Source organism: Plectropomus leopardus, chromosome 4 (genome assembly GCF_026936395.1).
Source record: "Plectropomus leopardus strain MGB_pleo_1.0 chromosome 4, ASM2693639v1, whole genome shotgun sequence".
Classification (NCBI taxonomy): domain Eukaryota; kingdom Metazoa; phylum Chordata; class Actinopteri; order Perciformes; family Serranidae; genus Plectropomus; species Plectropomus leopardus.
In genome coordinates, this window is record NC_142179.1 from 26,221,527 (window position 1) to 26,236,678 (window position 15,152).

General features: G+C 40.4%; 1 protein-coding gene across 2 annotated transcripts in view; it reads left to right on the plus strand.

Annotated features, from left to right (window-relative positions):
* tcf7l1b (transcription factor 7 like 1b) overlaps positions 1-12,016 on the plus strand; it is a 37,243-nt gene extending 25,227 nt beyond the window's left edge. The window contains exons 5-12 of one of the 2 annotated variants that reach the window (XM_042488208.2): positions 4,944-5,079; positions 5,826-5,928; positions 6,426-6,509; positions 9,334-9,474; positions 9,609-9,771; positions 9,863-9,970; positions 10,473-10,524; positions 11,105-12,016. In XM_042488208.2, the coding sequence (XP_042344142.2) occupies positions 4,944-5,079; positions 5,826-5,928; positions 6,426-6,509; positions 9,334-9,474; positions 9,609-9,771; positions 9,863-9,970; positions 10,473-10,524; positions 11,105-11,589 (1,272 nt within the window). In that variant the 3' untranslated portion in view covers positions 11,590-12,016. The remainder of the gene's footprint in view (positions 1-4,943; positions 5,080-5,825; positions 5,929-6,425; positions 6,510-9,333; positions 9,475-9,608; positions 9,772-9,862; positions 9,971-10,472; positions 10,525-11,104) is intronic. The other variant, XM_042488209.2, reaches the window with a different exon arrangement.
* The last annotated feature ends 3,136 nt before the right edge of the window (positions 12,017-15,152 follow it).

Genomic DNA, 15,152 nt, shown 5'->3' on the forward strand with positions numbered 1-15,152 from the left:
GCTGGACTAGAGAGGAGAGGAGAGGAGAGGAGAGGAGAGGAGAGGAGAGGAGAGGAGAGGAGAGGAGAGGAGGCGAGGCGGCTTCCGTCTGAATCATGTGCATCTCGGACTCATCTTGCACAACGCACCGATTGAGAGTCATTAACACTCCACTGATAATGAAGTCAAGGCTGCGTACTTCTCTCTGAGGTCACTCACACTAATTTCTCCATAATGCCTATTCTCTGTGTCATTACTGACTACACTGACCTGTACTGTTATTCTGGATTAGAAGGAGCTGTGACTCTCTAATGAGGTAGAACTGACCAGGCTGCCCATTCCCTCAGTTACTTATCAGGTCACGGCGCACTCAGTGCTTAAATATGGGCTGATCTTTACTTGACAGGGACGTAAGAATCACCCTCTTTGTTTCAATATCGTGTTAGCGTCAAGGGTAATCAAGGCATAGAGGGACCTGGGTCCTGTCAGCGTGTCATATGTCACTGAGTCACAGAATTGTTTAAGTGAATTGAAGTGGGGAAGGTCTAGAGCAGCATTCCAGAGATGCCTTTTGTCTCTCTGCATGTGTCCGGTGCAATCTCACTCTCGGGGCTGTACGACACTTTAAGTAGAGATATTAACTGAAAATGTGCTGTGTTTTTTTTTCTCCCAAAGAGATATATACTTGCTTTCGACCCATATTCTTTCAACAGACCTTTGACTGGGAGTCCGGTGAGATTCTCTCGCTTTGCATTAGGCAGCGAACAACCGGGATCCATCACGAAATCAAAGGCTTTGGGAGGACTGAACTGAATACTGATCTAAGGTCTGCAGTCCTGCTGGGCCACTGCAGAGACAAGATCCTCTCTAGAAATGGAATAAGGAACCAGCGCTTTGATTCCAGGCAAACTCTGACACAAATGTAGAATCGGTTCATGAAATTACACCATTTATTAGTGGCAGATTTGCCAGAAAATAATGCTAATGTGCATCATTTTACAAATATTTATTAGATTCCAATTTGTCCATGTTTGTGTCCATATATGCTGTGCTCATTTTAAGAGCACTCTCAATTTATTTAATGACCAATGGGGATATTCACTCCAGTAATATGACGCTGTTCAGCTCTGTATTATTTCAAGCTAGAATATTACTGCCGTTGACCCTTTCAGAGGCGATGACCAGACCAGCAAAAGCGCACGTTGTCTGTGATGAATGGCATAGTTTTTGGAGCAGTTGATTTTAAAGACATACGACACGGTCGGTCCCCTCTCACGTCCGCTTCCTGTTGGCGTTGACAAACAAGGCTTGGATTTCTCAGCATGCCAGGCATTCTTTTCACCCTGTCTTTCCTGGAGTTTTGAAAGGCCTCTGAGCCTCCCACCCAGAATCACCGAGCATAAAGACACACAAAGCTGCGGGGTTATTCAGTTTGTTCTAAGCTCTCTTCCCCATCGGCTGTTTGCCTAGTAATTCAATTCAGATGTGCAGGATCCAAAAACATGTTTGCTTGAATGAAATCCACCCCTCCACCCACATTGACCAAGGACTGTGCTTTTCTTAGCGCCGTTCCAAGTTGGACAGCCAGGCGAGGTACTGCCACCTCGGCCTTTTTAGCTTCAAACCCTCCTAGGAGACAGACATCTTTTTCTCTGCACCGGCTCAGCAACTTTTTTGCTGTTTGTTCTTCCTTCAAATCTTCCTGTTACTACGTCCGATCCGCTCTAAGACTGGTGCGGGTGTTTTTACTTTACACCACTGCAGACCTGTGTGCAACAAGCTATGTAGAGAGCATGATTTCTGTCAGTCGATGTAGATACCATCTGGTTCCAGGTTGCCCTTTATCTGTCCTATCACGTAGATGTTGTTTATATTTAAAACACAGCTCATGTTCCTTGCGGTTACCTTATTACACTTTGCTTGTGGATCATGAAACCAGACATATGAAGCTCTCATTGGGGGGATATTACCTCCACACAGAAAGCAAGAGAAAGAAGGCATTGATATGTTAGTGTTTAGTTTTAAGTCATGATTGAGCCATTAGTGTAGTTTTTCAGTCTCACAAAACCGCATGTTTTGCTTGCTGAGTTCTGCAGAGCTTAATTAATTTAAATTAGTTTCAAGACGATGCTGATTTTGATTTATTTCATTCAAAAATGATTTAAAGAGAGGAATGTGCTCAATGAGGAAGCCATCTCAATTCCTTACGGATAAACCTTGGCAGGTTGGATACAGGTTAGAGTGGTTTTGCATGTCTGCAACCTGCACACTCCATTTTTCCTCCACATTTTGTCGAACTGCTGAACTGAAAGGCAGCCTGGAGTTGAAACTAGTGCCTTCAAACTTAGAAATATGTGTAGGGAGCACACGATTGGTTTATTCCAGGATATGAATTATTAATAGGCATCATTTCAAATTCTCACTGAAGTGCTTCCCAAAATGTGTTGGCACCCAGGTCTAGAGGTCTCAAACAGCCCTCACAATATAGGGAAAATTCAGGCATATTGTACATTAAGTAGAACAACAAAGCACAACTCAAATATACATGACATGTGGGAGCTGGGATTTCAACCGAGCAGGTCAACACTCTTTCTGCCACGAAGCTTCATCAAAGCCTTTTCTGTGTTGTGTGAAATCTCTGTGCATCATCGTATGCATTGACCTTATATGCTCTACATGTGGGGAAACCTAAAAAAAAAGTCCTGAGCAAAGTGATCTTAATATAGCCTTGTTTAACACCAGTAAATATTTTCCTCACTCCATCTGGCATTACCAGAATCAAAGCGCGCTTTAGACAGGGGAGAAACCAATTTGCTAAAGATTTAAAAGGAGGAAAAGGTTGGACCTTCCTTTAAAAAGAAAAAAAAACGTGGCCAAAAAAAAAGCAAAGATTTGGGACAATTCTAAGCAGCGTGAAGCAAGAGAGTGTACAGAAGTCTCAATGCAAACCTTGTTCCCTTAGCAGACCACGTTGGAGAGAGACGAGAGGTTGAGAAGGGGGTGGGGAGGGATATTGAAGAAAGGTTAGCCTGGAGGAACAAGACTCCTTTCTCCCCCCTCCAATCCCCCCCTCCACCCCTTGACCCTCCCATGTGACAAGTTGAGCCAACAAGTGCTCTATTCAGCCAGGCAGCCAGGGGAAATGACTGCAAGGCTGAGCGCTGCCTAATGAAAGCAGAGACGCTAGTTATTATTATTGTCTTGATCATCATCAACGTAGCTGTAATGCCAGTCAGATCTCAGCTGGGGTCTGTGTGTAAACTGTTGTTGAAATACTAAAAAATCCACACCATGTGTAAAAGAAAGTTTCATCTCTGGACTTTCTGTTCTTCACCACTTATCCAAAAGACTCAGTTCACCTTAAAATTAAAAATACATATTCTATATCTTACCTGTAATGCTATATATCAATCTAGATTGCTTTAGTGTGAGCTGCAGAGTGTTGGAGATGCTGGCTGTAGAGATGTCTGCCCTCTCAAATATAATGTACTTAGATGGTACTCCACTTTTGGTGCTCAAAGTGCCAAAAAAATACATATATAAAAACCAACAATGTCGTGTTCCAGAAATCACGACCAGGTTACTGAAGATAATCCACAGAACTTGTTGTGAGGAGTTTCATGAAGGAACTGTTCTCTTTCTACTGAACTATACCTCTATAACCTCATATCATGTAGGGCTGGGTGACTATACCAAATCACTAAGCAGGAGGAAGTGTGCATCTACTCATGAACAAGAGGCTTACGCTCTTGAATGCTCAAGAGGTAAAAATGAACGGGGTCCACCTTGGCTAAGCTATAACGTTAGCTAGCACTGTTGGCGGGTAAAGTTCAGTAGAAAATAAATATTTACAATTATTTTTTGCAGAGGGAACTGTGCATCTACCTAGCAACATTGAGCTAGCTAACATTATAGCTCAACCAAGGATGATGCCATTATGTTTACATCTTAAGCATTCAAGAGCATGAGGCTCTCATTTTTTTAGCAGATGCACTGTTACTCCTGCTTAGTGATGTGACTGGTTGGTGTAGTTTGGTAGAAAGAAAATAGTTTAATAGTTTATTGTATGAAACTGCTCACAACAAGGTCTGTGGATTATTTTGAGTAACAGGGTCATGATTTCTGGAAAGAGACATTGCGATTGAGTTTTTTAGATGTATATGTTTTGTTTGAGCACCACAAGCCGAGTGCCTTCTAGTTCCATTATATTGGAGAGAAGGGAGACATCTATATGGCCTAAAACTCTGCAACCTACCAAAACAATGTAGACTGATAAATAACAGTACAGGTAAGAGAAAAAAGGTGTTTATAATTTTGAGGTGAACTGTCCCTTTAAGCTATACAGAACTTTAAGTGTTTTTCTAACATTAGGGTCATCTGCAGTATAATGTGGCAGTGTAATCCACCCATGGGCGTCTGCTTCTTCCCATCAAATGACTGCTGTCAGACAGAGTGGGAGCTGATGTCTCCACTTGTTTATGGGTATTCAGTTTACCTTAGACTGATTGTGTTTGTTTGTGGCTCGCTGGTGTGACTTTTGGACTCGGTGGCACCGTTGTTTTTCTTGTTGGACTGAACAAACAGTTCTTTCCTCAGCTAAATGACCGTAATGGTCTTGGCATGTGTCTGCAAGGCTTTTTAGTGTTCCTTGGTGCTGGTCCAGATTGCATCACAGGGCCGGTCACATGCACAGACTGATGTGATGTTTACCGTAGAGGGCATTCACACATGATGGCTTGTTTACACCATTCCTTTTTTCTCTTGAACAATCTGAAACAGAAATCATGTGTGGTGTGTACTATGGGGTAGTTACAAGTTTGCTTTAGCCACAAGCATAATAGCTTCAATGCATTACATCCACTCTCTTTTGAATGTTACCTGTCAGACACTTGTTGCACATTGGTCGCCTCCTGCTCATAACTTCTTTGTGTCTGTTCTTCTCTTTTTTTTTCCTTCACCAACAGTCCAATAAAGTCCCAGTGGTGCAGCACGCCCACCATGTCCACCCACTGACACCCCTCATCACCTACAGCAATGAACACTTCTCCCCCGGCACGCCACCATCACACCTCTCCCCAGAGATCCTCGACCCAAAGACAGGTAATGTCTCATGGACAGACACTGATTTACTTAACCGAACACCGAACACAAGTGATATTACACATAAGATAGCATTATACAGAAAATAAATTAATAAAAAATATTATAAAAGTAATAAAAATAAGATATATTGTATATTATATATTATAGATTTCAATTTAGAGTGCGAGCTGAGTGTCTTGTTTTCTGTTTGAAAAAGATAAAGGTTTTACCTATAAGTCGGAGGTACCTTTGTTGTTTCATCTCTGTAGTGATCGAAGAGGGTCAACCTTTAGTCTATATTCACAGTAACTGAATTAACTGGATAACACCTGTGCAAAATTCATGTCAGTTACAAAAAATTCAAATAGTGACAACCTGTCACAGGAGAAAAAAAGTTTCGAAATGTCCACAGAAACCAGAAGGCAGGCACTCTAATGTGCACAAATGAACGCACGCTAACGAGCTTGACAGGGTCACGTAGCCTGAAAAGGAAACCGTGTGTTTAAACACATTTTGGAAAAACTGTTTCAGTTTGGAATGGACAGCGCAAGTTTCTATGGACATTTTGTAACTTTTTCCACCTTAAGAAATGGTCACTATTGGAATCACCAAAGTGAATTCGCCACAGCTGTTGTACTGTGTAAAGGTAGATAGATTTTGGGTGGAGAATCATAATTATGGTGAAGATAATAGCAAGATGCTAATATTGTTTTTTTGCGTTCTGCATATTATAAGCTGTTTTCTTTTGTCTCTGGCACCTGCAGGTATTCCTCGGACACCTCACCCGTCAGAGCTCTCTCCGTATTACCCCCTGTCTCCTGGTGCTGTTGGCTCCATTGCACACCCTCTGGGCTGGCTCATGCCACAGTAAGACGCTCTGATTTTCAGCTGTCCACTCAGTCAAACGTGTTTTGTTCTTAGTTACAAAGTAAAGTTAAAGTACTAACGTTAGCAAATTAACTCTGTGTCTAACTACTTTTGGTTGGTTAACATTTCTGAAAGCACAACAGATTGATAAATAGAGAGTCAAAAAGAAAAGCTGAAATGGACATTTTTGTCATTTCTTTTCCTAAAGCATTGTCAAATATTTATCCCCTGTTGTCCAAGTGCAGGTGCGCCATATAAGAACAATAAGAAATTTAAACATTTGAGTTCACCAGGAGGAATTTATGAACATTCATGGGTTTTGCTACGGCTCTCGTAATCAATTGCAACGGTGCTGTTCCACAAGCAGGGGATTTGAGTTGATGAGTAGAGGATTAGTGCTGGTGGGTTAGCTGTCAGCTGTGTTTGATCCACCTCACACTGGAGCTTTCGCTCACTCTGTCTCACTCTGTCTCCCTCTGTCTCTCTCTGTCTCTCAGGCAGGGCCAGCCCATGTACTCCATCCCTCCGGGGGGATTCCGTCACCCCTATCCAGCGCTAGCAATGAATGCATCCATGTCCAGGTGAGCGGATCATGTTCGGCAACACCCCCACCCTCCCAAAGGAAGACATCTAATATCTTCTGTTTCTATGACATGCTGTAATCACATTTCTCCTGCTTTCTATGTCTGCTTATTTTTAAACGTTAGGTAAAGGTAAAAGAAATGGCCAGTGTGTACTTTTAAACTTTCATTGTTTGCAGTGTTCAGCTGTTTTGGCAATGTTTTACAGAAATAGCATGAATCTTATTTTGAGTAACACACTTGCCACTGGTGACAAAAATTGTCAGATCACGCACAGGCAGCAGTGTCAAGACTACAAAGGGATGTGAGGTCTTAGTCGATCACAGACAAGTTCAGCTTCTTAAAGAGTGTGAAGGCATTATTGGCATTCAGCACTCCCCTTCTGTCTTTTCTCTCGGAGCTAAACTTCTGTGGTCAGGCCAATGTTCTGAGCCACTCCACAACACACACACACATACTGCAGAGATGAAAGGGCTGGGAATCGATAACGACAAATCAAAGCTCATCTGAACCTACGCATCCAATCAGACTAAACTCTCTGACCCTTTTTCAAAACTGGAAAGATTTGTAGGGGCCTTCCGGTGTTGGTTTGAGATAAAATATTCAGAAGGGTGTAGCTCCAACCTGAAATGGACTGACAACAATTGCAAACATGCCTTGCAGAATTTAATGCATCAGATTTAGTGCATGCCAAATACCATGCCAATAATTCAACATAAATGAAAAATTTAAATGGCATTTTATGGCTTACAATAATAGACCTGCTCTAAGCAGGTTTCAGAGTGAAGCTCATCATTTCTGATATATTTTACATTACTTGTTAATCAGTAACATTTATCTTTAAAATTGTGATCATGCAGTAAAATTGAAGTAAATAAAGTAAGGGTAGAATCTCATGGCAACAACATACTGTAGCTAACGTCAACATGAATGCATTACACAGATGGTAATGGGAGGATTATTTTTTTAAATGTGGAGTTGACTGCATGCAGTCAACTTGGAGAAGTGCTGAGTTATTCATCTGGGACCAAGTGGGATGTTTACAGATTTAGTCAGTATAGGTTGATTGCTGTGGGAGAAATGCGGCACCTTCTTGTTTTTACAGCATGAATTATTTAGTGCTTCAAAGAAAAAAATGGAAAATAAATCAAAATATAAGTTCTTAATAGCAGATATTTCATTCGACTCCATGTATTTAAATTAAATTTTTACAGATTTAATATTTTTTTTACTTTAAGTCAATTTTCTTCAGTCAGATGGTCAGAACGAGGAGTCATAACGAGCTTCTGTGTGAGTATTTTCACCGTAAACTCTGCTCCTCCATATCACAGTATTTTTGACCAAATACCTCAATAGTGATATTGTGGCGATATTGTAGGGTTGACTATCTGTGCTTTCACAAATCATTTACACAAAAACCTTTTTGATAAATAATTATCAGTACTTTGGATATAATGACTAAGTGGGCAAAGGCAAAAAAATGAAATGGCTAGAACAATCTGCTGAGTTCATAAAATTAATCGCTTTACTGTAATGCAGACTTTAAAATCTGGACAAGATTATACTTATGATATTGCAATATCCAAAATCTACACAATACCAATCCTCATATCATGTCAGGCTGGGTGATTTGGCCCATAAATATTATTGGCTATTCTGCGTTACACAATATATATCCTGATCTCTTGTAATCTCCTCTAAATTATTGTAGACTACTAAAATACTAACCCATTAAATAAACTACTGCATTTAAACAGTAAAGTTAAAGTACGGTTATTAAAAAGTTAAATTAAAGTAATGTTACTCAAAATTCAACTACACTTGTTATAAAGTTAAATAAAATGTTGTAATAAAGTTCAATTAGCACTTAGCAGAGAGTCAAACAGTTAAAGCGGTGCTGTTAAACTTGAGCGATAATCAAACTAATAGCTCTCCAATTCATGTAATAATAATAACTGGTTTTTGAGACCATTTAGTTGCAAAAAGGGACTAAATGGTCACTGTCTAGAGCCCAAAACACAGCTGCTCACGTGCACTATCGCCCAGGAGAGAATGGTTTGGATGGGCAGTGGAGTGTGACGAATCATTGTGCCGTTGGCTAAAAAAAGATTTGGTGACAGTATAAATTTGATGTTTGCCATATACTCATTTTACAAGCCGCGCAACATCGAATATAATCAATGTATCTCCCATCCCTTATAGTACAATATCAATATAACATCAGTTCATTGCCCAGGGTTTGACTGTTATAAACAGAACGGCCTCTGTATATGCTGTAAGTGAACTCTGGTTAAAGCATACTGAACGTATCATGAGGTAAAGCTGCTGGTTCTGGACTGACACATGTTAAAATAGAGGAATTTTCCAACATTAACTCGGGTGTGTGATAGAGGGAGAAGGAGCTTAATTTACCCTCGTGTTCATTACAATGCTCCATTGTATTAACAATTGGAAATAGAGAGAGACACTTTGTAAAGGTGTTCTGTGTGGACGGCTGTCAGAGCGCTCTCTGGAACGTGGTAAGGAAAGTGGTTTCAGGTGTCACGGCCATGCTGTCGCCATGGTAACAACACACTCCACTTTTCTCCAGCCACTGCTGAATAAAGGGGCTTTTGAAAAAGTCTTTATTTGAACAAAAAGCAAGCATGTAACTCATTGTGTGTATGACTTTAGTCTAGACGGACACAGTAGGCACTGTGAATTTCACGCGGAGGGTAAGGCAAGGCAGACATGTGCCAAGTTAGCTGAACCGTCTCTCGTCAGGTTAACAGAGAATCGCTGTTAAACCCGAATGTTAAAACATTGCCCTCTGTTGCCCTCTCAGCTTGGTGTCCAGTCGTTTCTCCCCTCACATGGTGACTCCGCCACCACACAGCCTCCATCAGACCGGCATCCCCCACCCGGCCATCGTCTCCCCAGCTATCAAACAGGAGCCCAGTGGTGACATGAGCCCCTCGATGCATGCGTAAGGACGTCTTTTAATTGTGTCAAAACGTGCTCTCATTGCCGAAAAATATTTCCCCTTGTTTACTGTTATTCACCAGCACCTCTCCACCATTCACGGTTTATAAACGGCATGTTTTTAATGTTTCGGATTAGCAGGAAATCCCCGGTTCCTCCCAAGAAAGAAGAGGACAAGAGGCCTCATATCAAGAAACCTCTGAACGCTTTCATGCTGTATATGAAGGAGATGAGAGCCAAAGTAGTGGCAGAGTGCACTCTGAAAGAGAGCGCTGCCATCAACCAGATCCTTGGAAGACGGGTAAGTAGCACAGACACACATGTGCGTGTGAGTTTATGATTTATGTGTGCGTGTTTAGCAGTCCTTTGATATCTCCTGTCTTTGTCCACAGTGGCATTCCCTGTCAAGAGAGGAACAAGCCAAATACTACGAGCTGGCCAGAAAAGAGAGGCAACTCCACTCCCAGCTCTATCCAGGGTGGTCAGCACGAGATAACTATGTGAGTGGCACATTTCCATCATCAGCTCTTATATTAATGAGTATAGGAAGTTGTTTTGTTCTCACTAGGCATATGCAAATATGACTGTGTCAGTTAACCCTTTGAAACCTTGAGCAACATCACTTTTCTTGTGCTGCTTTCAGACATAGTTCACAAGTGTTTTAAGTTTTGATACTTGAGCAAATTGGTGTGTTTTCTTTTAAAAACATGGTAAAAGGCAATGAGCAACTTGGTAAGAAATTATTCCACATTGTAAGAAAATTGTAGAACTAGAAAATTACTTTGAAAAAAGCTAGGGGAAATGCTCTCAGGAAACAAGAAAAAAAATAGTGAAAATATGTATAATTATAATTATCAAAATTGCATATTTAAAATTATGTTACAGAATTGTTAGAATTTTTAAAGCACTTTCCAAGTCTTGTGTGCCTTTTTTTTTAACTGAGGCTGTGTGGGTGGTGTACTTTCACTATGAGAATTAACAGCAATGTTTTGATCTGTGCAGGGAAAGCGAAAAAAGAGGAAGAGGGACAACAAACCAGACTCAAAACCAGAAGGTAAGGGGCCTTTTCTCCGGACCACCTTTATATTTTGGATTTTTTTCTTCATAAACTTGCCTAAGAAAGAATAACTGTAGAAACTAACAGCGAGGGCTTTATTTTTCTTGAAAATCCAAAGAGCAACCTGTGACACTGCACCTTTATTCTATTATTTTAAGCCTTTTTGTGCATGGTTTCTTTTCTTCACTAACACTTACTAACTTCTTCCCTGCTTCTATACTTTGACAAGCAGCTTATGAGGTTCAGTGCTAATAGTGGCAGGTATGTGTGCTGTTGTGCAACCACCGTAATTTGCCAAAAATAAACAAGCTTTCCACACTTCAGTGCACATTTTGATCGTGTCATGCTCCTTTTTTGCATCATAAATGCATACCATCTGAATATGTTTAACATGTTTCACTTTCCGTGTTACAGTGTCTTTTCATTTGTTTCACAACTTCCACCGCCATCGTTGTCACTGTTTTTATGATTACCCGTTCGCTTCTGTCACCAGCAGCATTCAGGGACGTGAACCAGATTTGCAGCCAGCAGCAGATTCATAATTCAGCGTTCTCACTTTTCCTTTGTGTTCCCCCAGACTTCTCAATAAGAAGCAAGAAGCAGTGCGTGCAGTACCTGCCCTCAGAGAAGATGTGTGACAGCCCGGCGTCGTCCCATGGCAGCATGCTGGACTCGCCGGCCACCCCCTCTGCAGCCTTGGCCTCCCCGGCTGCTCCGGCCGCCACTCACTCTGAGCAGGCCCAGCCGTTATCGCTCACCACCAAACCGGAGGGACGCATGCACCACCACTTCTCCCTTGCTGGGAAAGCTTCTGGATCCACATCTTCTTCTTCCTCCTCCTCTTCCTCTTCCTCTTCCTCCTCCCACACCCACCTCTCCATCCCAATTGGTACTTCAGGTAGCCAGTCGACCACCCCCATCCTCACCCGACCAATCCCTTTCACCTCTCTGCACCCCTCCATGCTCTCCCCCCCTTCCCCTTTCCATCAGGCAGCCCTTCACTCCCATCATGCCCTCTTCCAGTCGCAGCCCCTCTCCCTGGTTACCAAACCAACTGAATGAATCCGCAAAGTCAAATTCTCTCCCATTTATTGTGCTGTATATTGCTTTTCTTTAAAATAGTTATTAGAACAACTTTTTTTCTAAATAATGAAAAGGAAGAAATATTATTGGTCAATATTTGACTGTCTCCTTTTCTACATCTCTCAATGAAAACAAAATGTATTTTTTGTAAAGTTTACTGCAGAACTGGTTTCTTTTTTGATGCATTTATCCAATGAACCTCTTGTATAAAAGAACCAATGTACATAAAGTTTCTCTATAAAAACAAAAAGGAACAAAAACATGTTTTCTTTTTAGCCAAAACCTGATTAATGTTAGTATTAAGTTTAAGTCATAGTACTGGCCAATAATTGCAGCCCCCTCCCACCCCCCCACCCCCTTTTCAATTCACGAGTGTGTGCCCTTCTTTGACATGTTAAATAAACATTTGAAATTGTTTCTTAAAAGAAATGCCTCGATTTGGTTTTTTCGACACATGTTTTTGTCATCTAATAAAGATAGGTTTTTTTTAACAAGGTAATGTGGTTTGGATTAATATTCTCATACTAGTGACCACAGTGCATAACAAGTTGATAACTGCCTTTTGGAGGTGTTACAAATGTAGATTTAATGGGTGGTATAATTCTATAACAGCCACAATGAAATTGAATAAAAGTCCATAACACACCTGCCATTTCTTACTCAGCTTTAGTTCTAAACAGGGAACATCTTCATAAAAACCTTGCTGATGGTGGCAGCCAGTTTTAATGTTTAATAAAGCGGAATTAGGCTAACCACACTGGAAAAAGAGAGCCTGAACCAGGGTAACAAAATCTGAAGCCCAAAATAAATGCAAATAAAAAAATAATAGACATCTGCTGCGTCTCGGAATATAGCGTCCCACAACAATGACAAAAAAGCAGGTCAGCCCCATCCCAGCACACCGAACCCTGCTCGGTCTCCCTGTTCCTCTTGCACTTTTACTGCATCTTTATTCACCGTTTGGCACACTGCTTAGGCTTTAATTAACTCAGAGGTAATGGGATGGAGCCCTTGGGACCTCATTAGGCATTTCAATTAGTGAAAAATACACAAGGTAGGTTACAGTTTTTGGTGGCTTTGGAGATGAGGAGTAGTGCCAGGGATGGACCAATTATGTCGGAGCAGGGGGGACTGGCCTGGACGAACCCATCGATACCAACCACCTTCTGATTTTATCCAAGATCTTACCAGCAGGGAGAACGGGGGGATGTAAGAATGAAAGAGTATTTGAGCTGACTGGAAAATTCAGAATGTGCATTTTACCAATAAAGATGAGTTTCCAGATAGTAGACAGCACCATCAGGATACTGGAAAAAACAGGGCAGTCTGAGTTAATTGATTCTAAGCTTGGACGCAACAATAATGATCTCAACATTGTCAGAAATATCTAGAATTTTACTGAGCATGTGTTATTTATCCTCAATTTTCAGTTAATCATCTTGCCTCGCTTTCAAACGGGTTTCAGGTGGACCGAGGTTGTGTATTTATTTCTGGCAGAGGCACCAAACTGTCAATGCTCCCCTCGCTCCGTTTTAAGCAATCATTAGCCATAATAAATCTTTTGCTTATTTGCCGTTCTATCTTACATCATTCCGGGCACAAACCACCACATAGTCTCTGGTGCCACGGCTGCCGACTCGGAGCCACTTCACCAATCCGTCAGTGAAATTACAGGTAATGAGTTGTCAAAACAGCCAGGAAATCTGTCTCCTCAAGGCCATACATCCAGTGCAATGTTGAATTCTCCTAAGACACTATCCTTATTATGAAACTCAGCCCCCAAGTGAATGACTTCAAATGTGGCTGGTTATACCAGGTAGTTCCTTTATTAAACACATTCCCCTGCCTGTGCCTGCTTTTTTTATAGTTTCATCATATTGTAGGAAATCCCATGAAAAGCAGGAAAAAATGATTATTTCAACATAATAAACGTGAGCAAATTGGATTTTTGCATAGGCATTTTCTCAGCTTTAAACTAAATATCCATCTGAAATATAATTTTAAAAATGTACGTTGTCTCAAAGTTCCCATGCTCCACTCAAAATGTAACACGCCACTGTTTATCTCTAATAACCTATCTGGTTGCTGCTCCACTCAACATCTGCCATGTAAGCACGAGGTCAGATTTAATACATGTTAATTTTTGCTCATTAAATTCTTCCAATCTCTTGCCAAGGTTCTTTTTTGGGCCTTCCTTTGATCTTGAATTTATTCCAGGTTAACCCTTTGGTAGTTCACATGCAAAATATTACACTGGGAGCTATCATTTAAAAAGTCAGCACTGTTTAGTTTAAATGCACACAACTTGCCTGCTTGATACATTGATGTCATTGTTTAAAAAAAACAACAGCTACATAATTAGAATCAGATAAAGCTGATCCTATATCTTCCACTGACTCATGACCTTATATTCCCATTAATAACAGGATGCTATGTTTTCTTCTCGTGGTGTGTCCCAAAGCGATATTAATTGATTGTTTCTGTAACATTCACTGAGCTTAGCAACACTCAGCTGGTGCCTTTGTGCAGATAGGTATAGCTGGCTGTGAGCTTAAGAACCTCCTTAATGTATTATTCATACCCATTTGACCTTAAAGATGGAAATGCAAATGGGTGTCAAAAATGAGAGGGACCATCTGACTTTTCAAATGTCAAACCACATGCCACACTTAAGACATATTCATTACAAATACCCACAGGTCCCCCACACTTAGCTGAGATGTTAAACATCTCCAGATAACATTTTGATGATTATCTCTACAGCTATTACACACCTTCAATTGAAATCCCTAAAGTTTTGTTGATATTACTTGTGATGTAAAATCAAGTGACTTGTCAATTATTAGACTTAATATTGGCTTAATCTCAAGAATATATATATTTCAATAAGTTTAAAAGTTATTATATGATTAAATAATGGGCTGATAATTATATGCACACTAGTTATCATGACTTTTTTTTTCAACTGCATTGTATATCAATACTGCCATCTGCTGATAAGGTCAAATACTGATGCAGCCACCTCATTTGAAGTAAATACTGCCACCATGTCAGCGCCTTACCTGTGGGTGGCAGTAACAACATAATTGTTGTCTCCTTCTCCATATATTATCAGTGGTGGAGGAAGTACTCAGAAATTTAACCTGAGTAAAAATAGCAATGCCAATGAAATACAAGTACAAGTACAAGAAAAGTGAATCAAGTAAAAGTACCAAAAAATTAGCATCACACTCCATTTTAAGTACCAAAAGTATTCATTATGCAGAATGGCTCATTTCAGAATAATATATTTAACTGGATTATAATTATTCTTGACTTAGCTTGTTTATCATTTTAATGTTGCTGCTGCTGAGGTTAACTTAATCAGTAACAATACATCATACATCATTTATTTGTTGATTTATATTTTGTACCAATCAATGAATCAACTGTAACAAATGTTATCAAATGGATGTAGAAGAGTTAAAAAGTATATTTCTCCCTGAATTGTAGTGCAGTAGAAGTATAAAGAAACAAAAATAAAAGTACAAGTACAGTTCTTG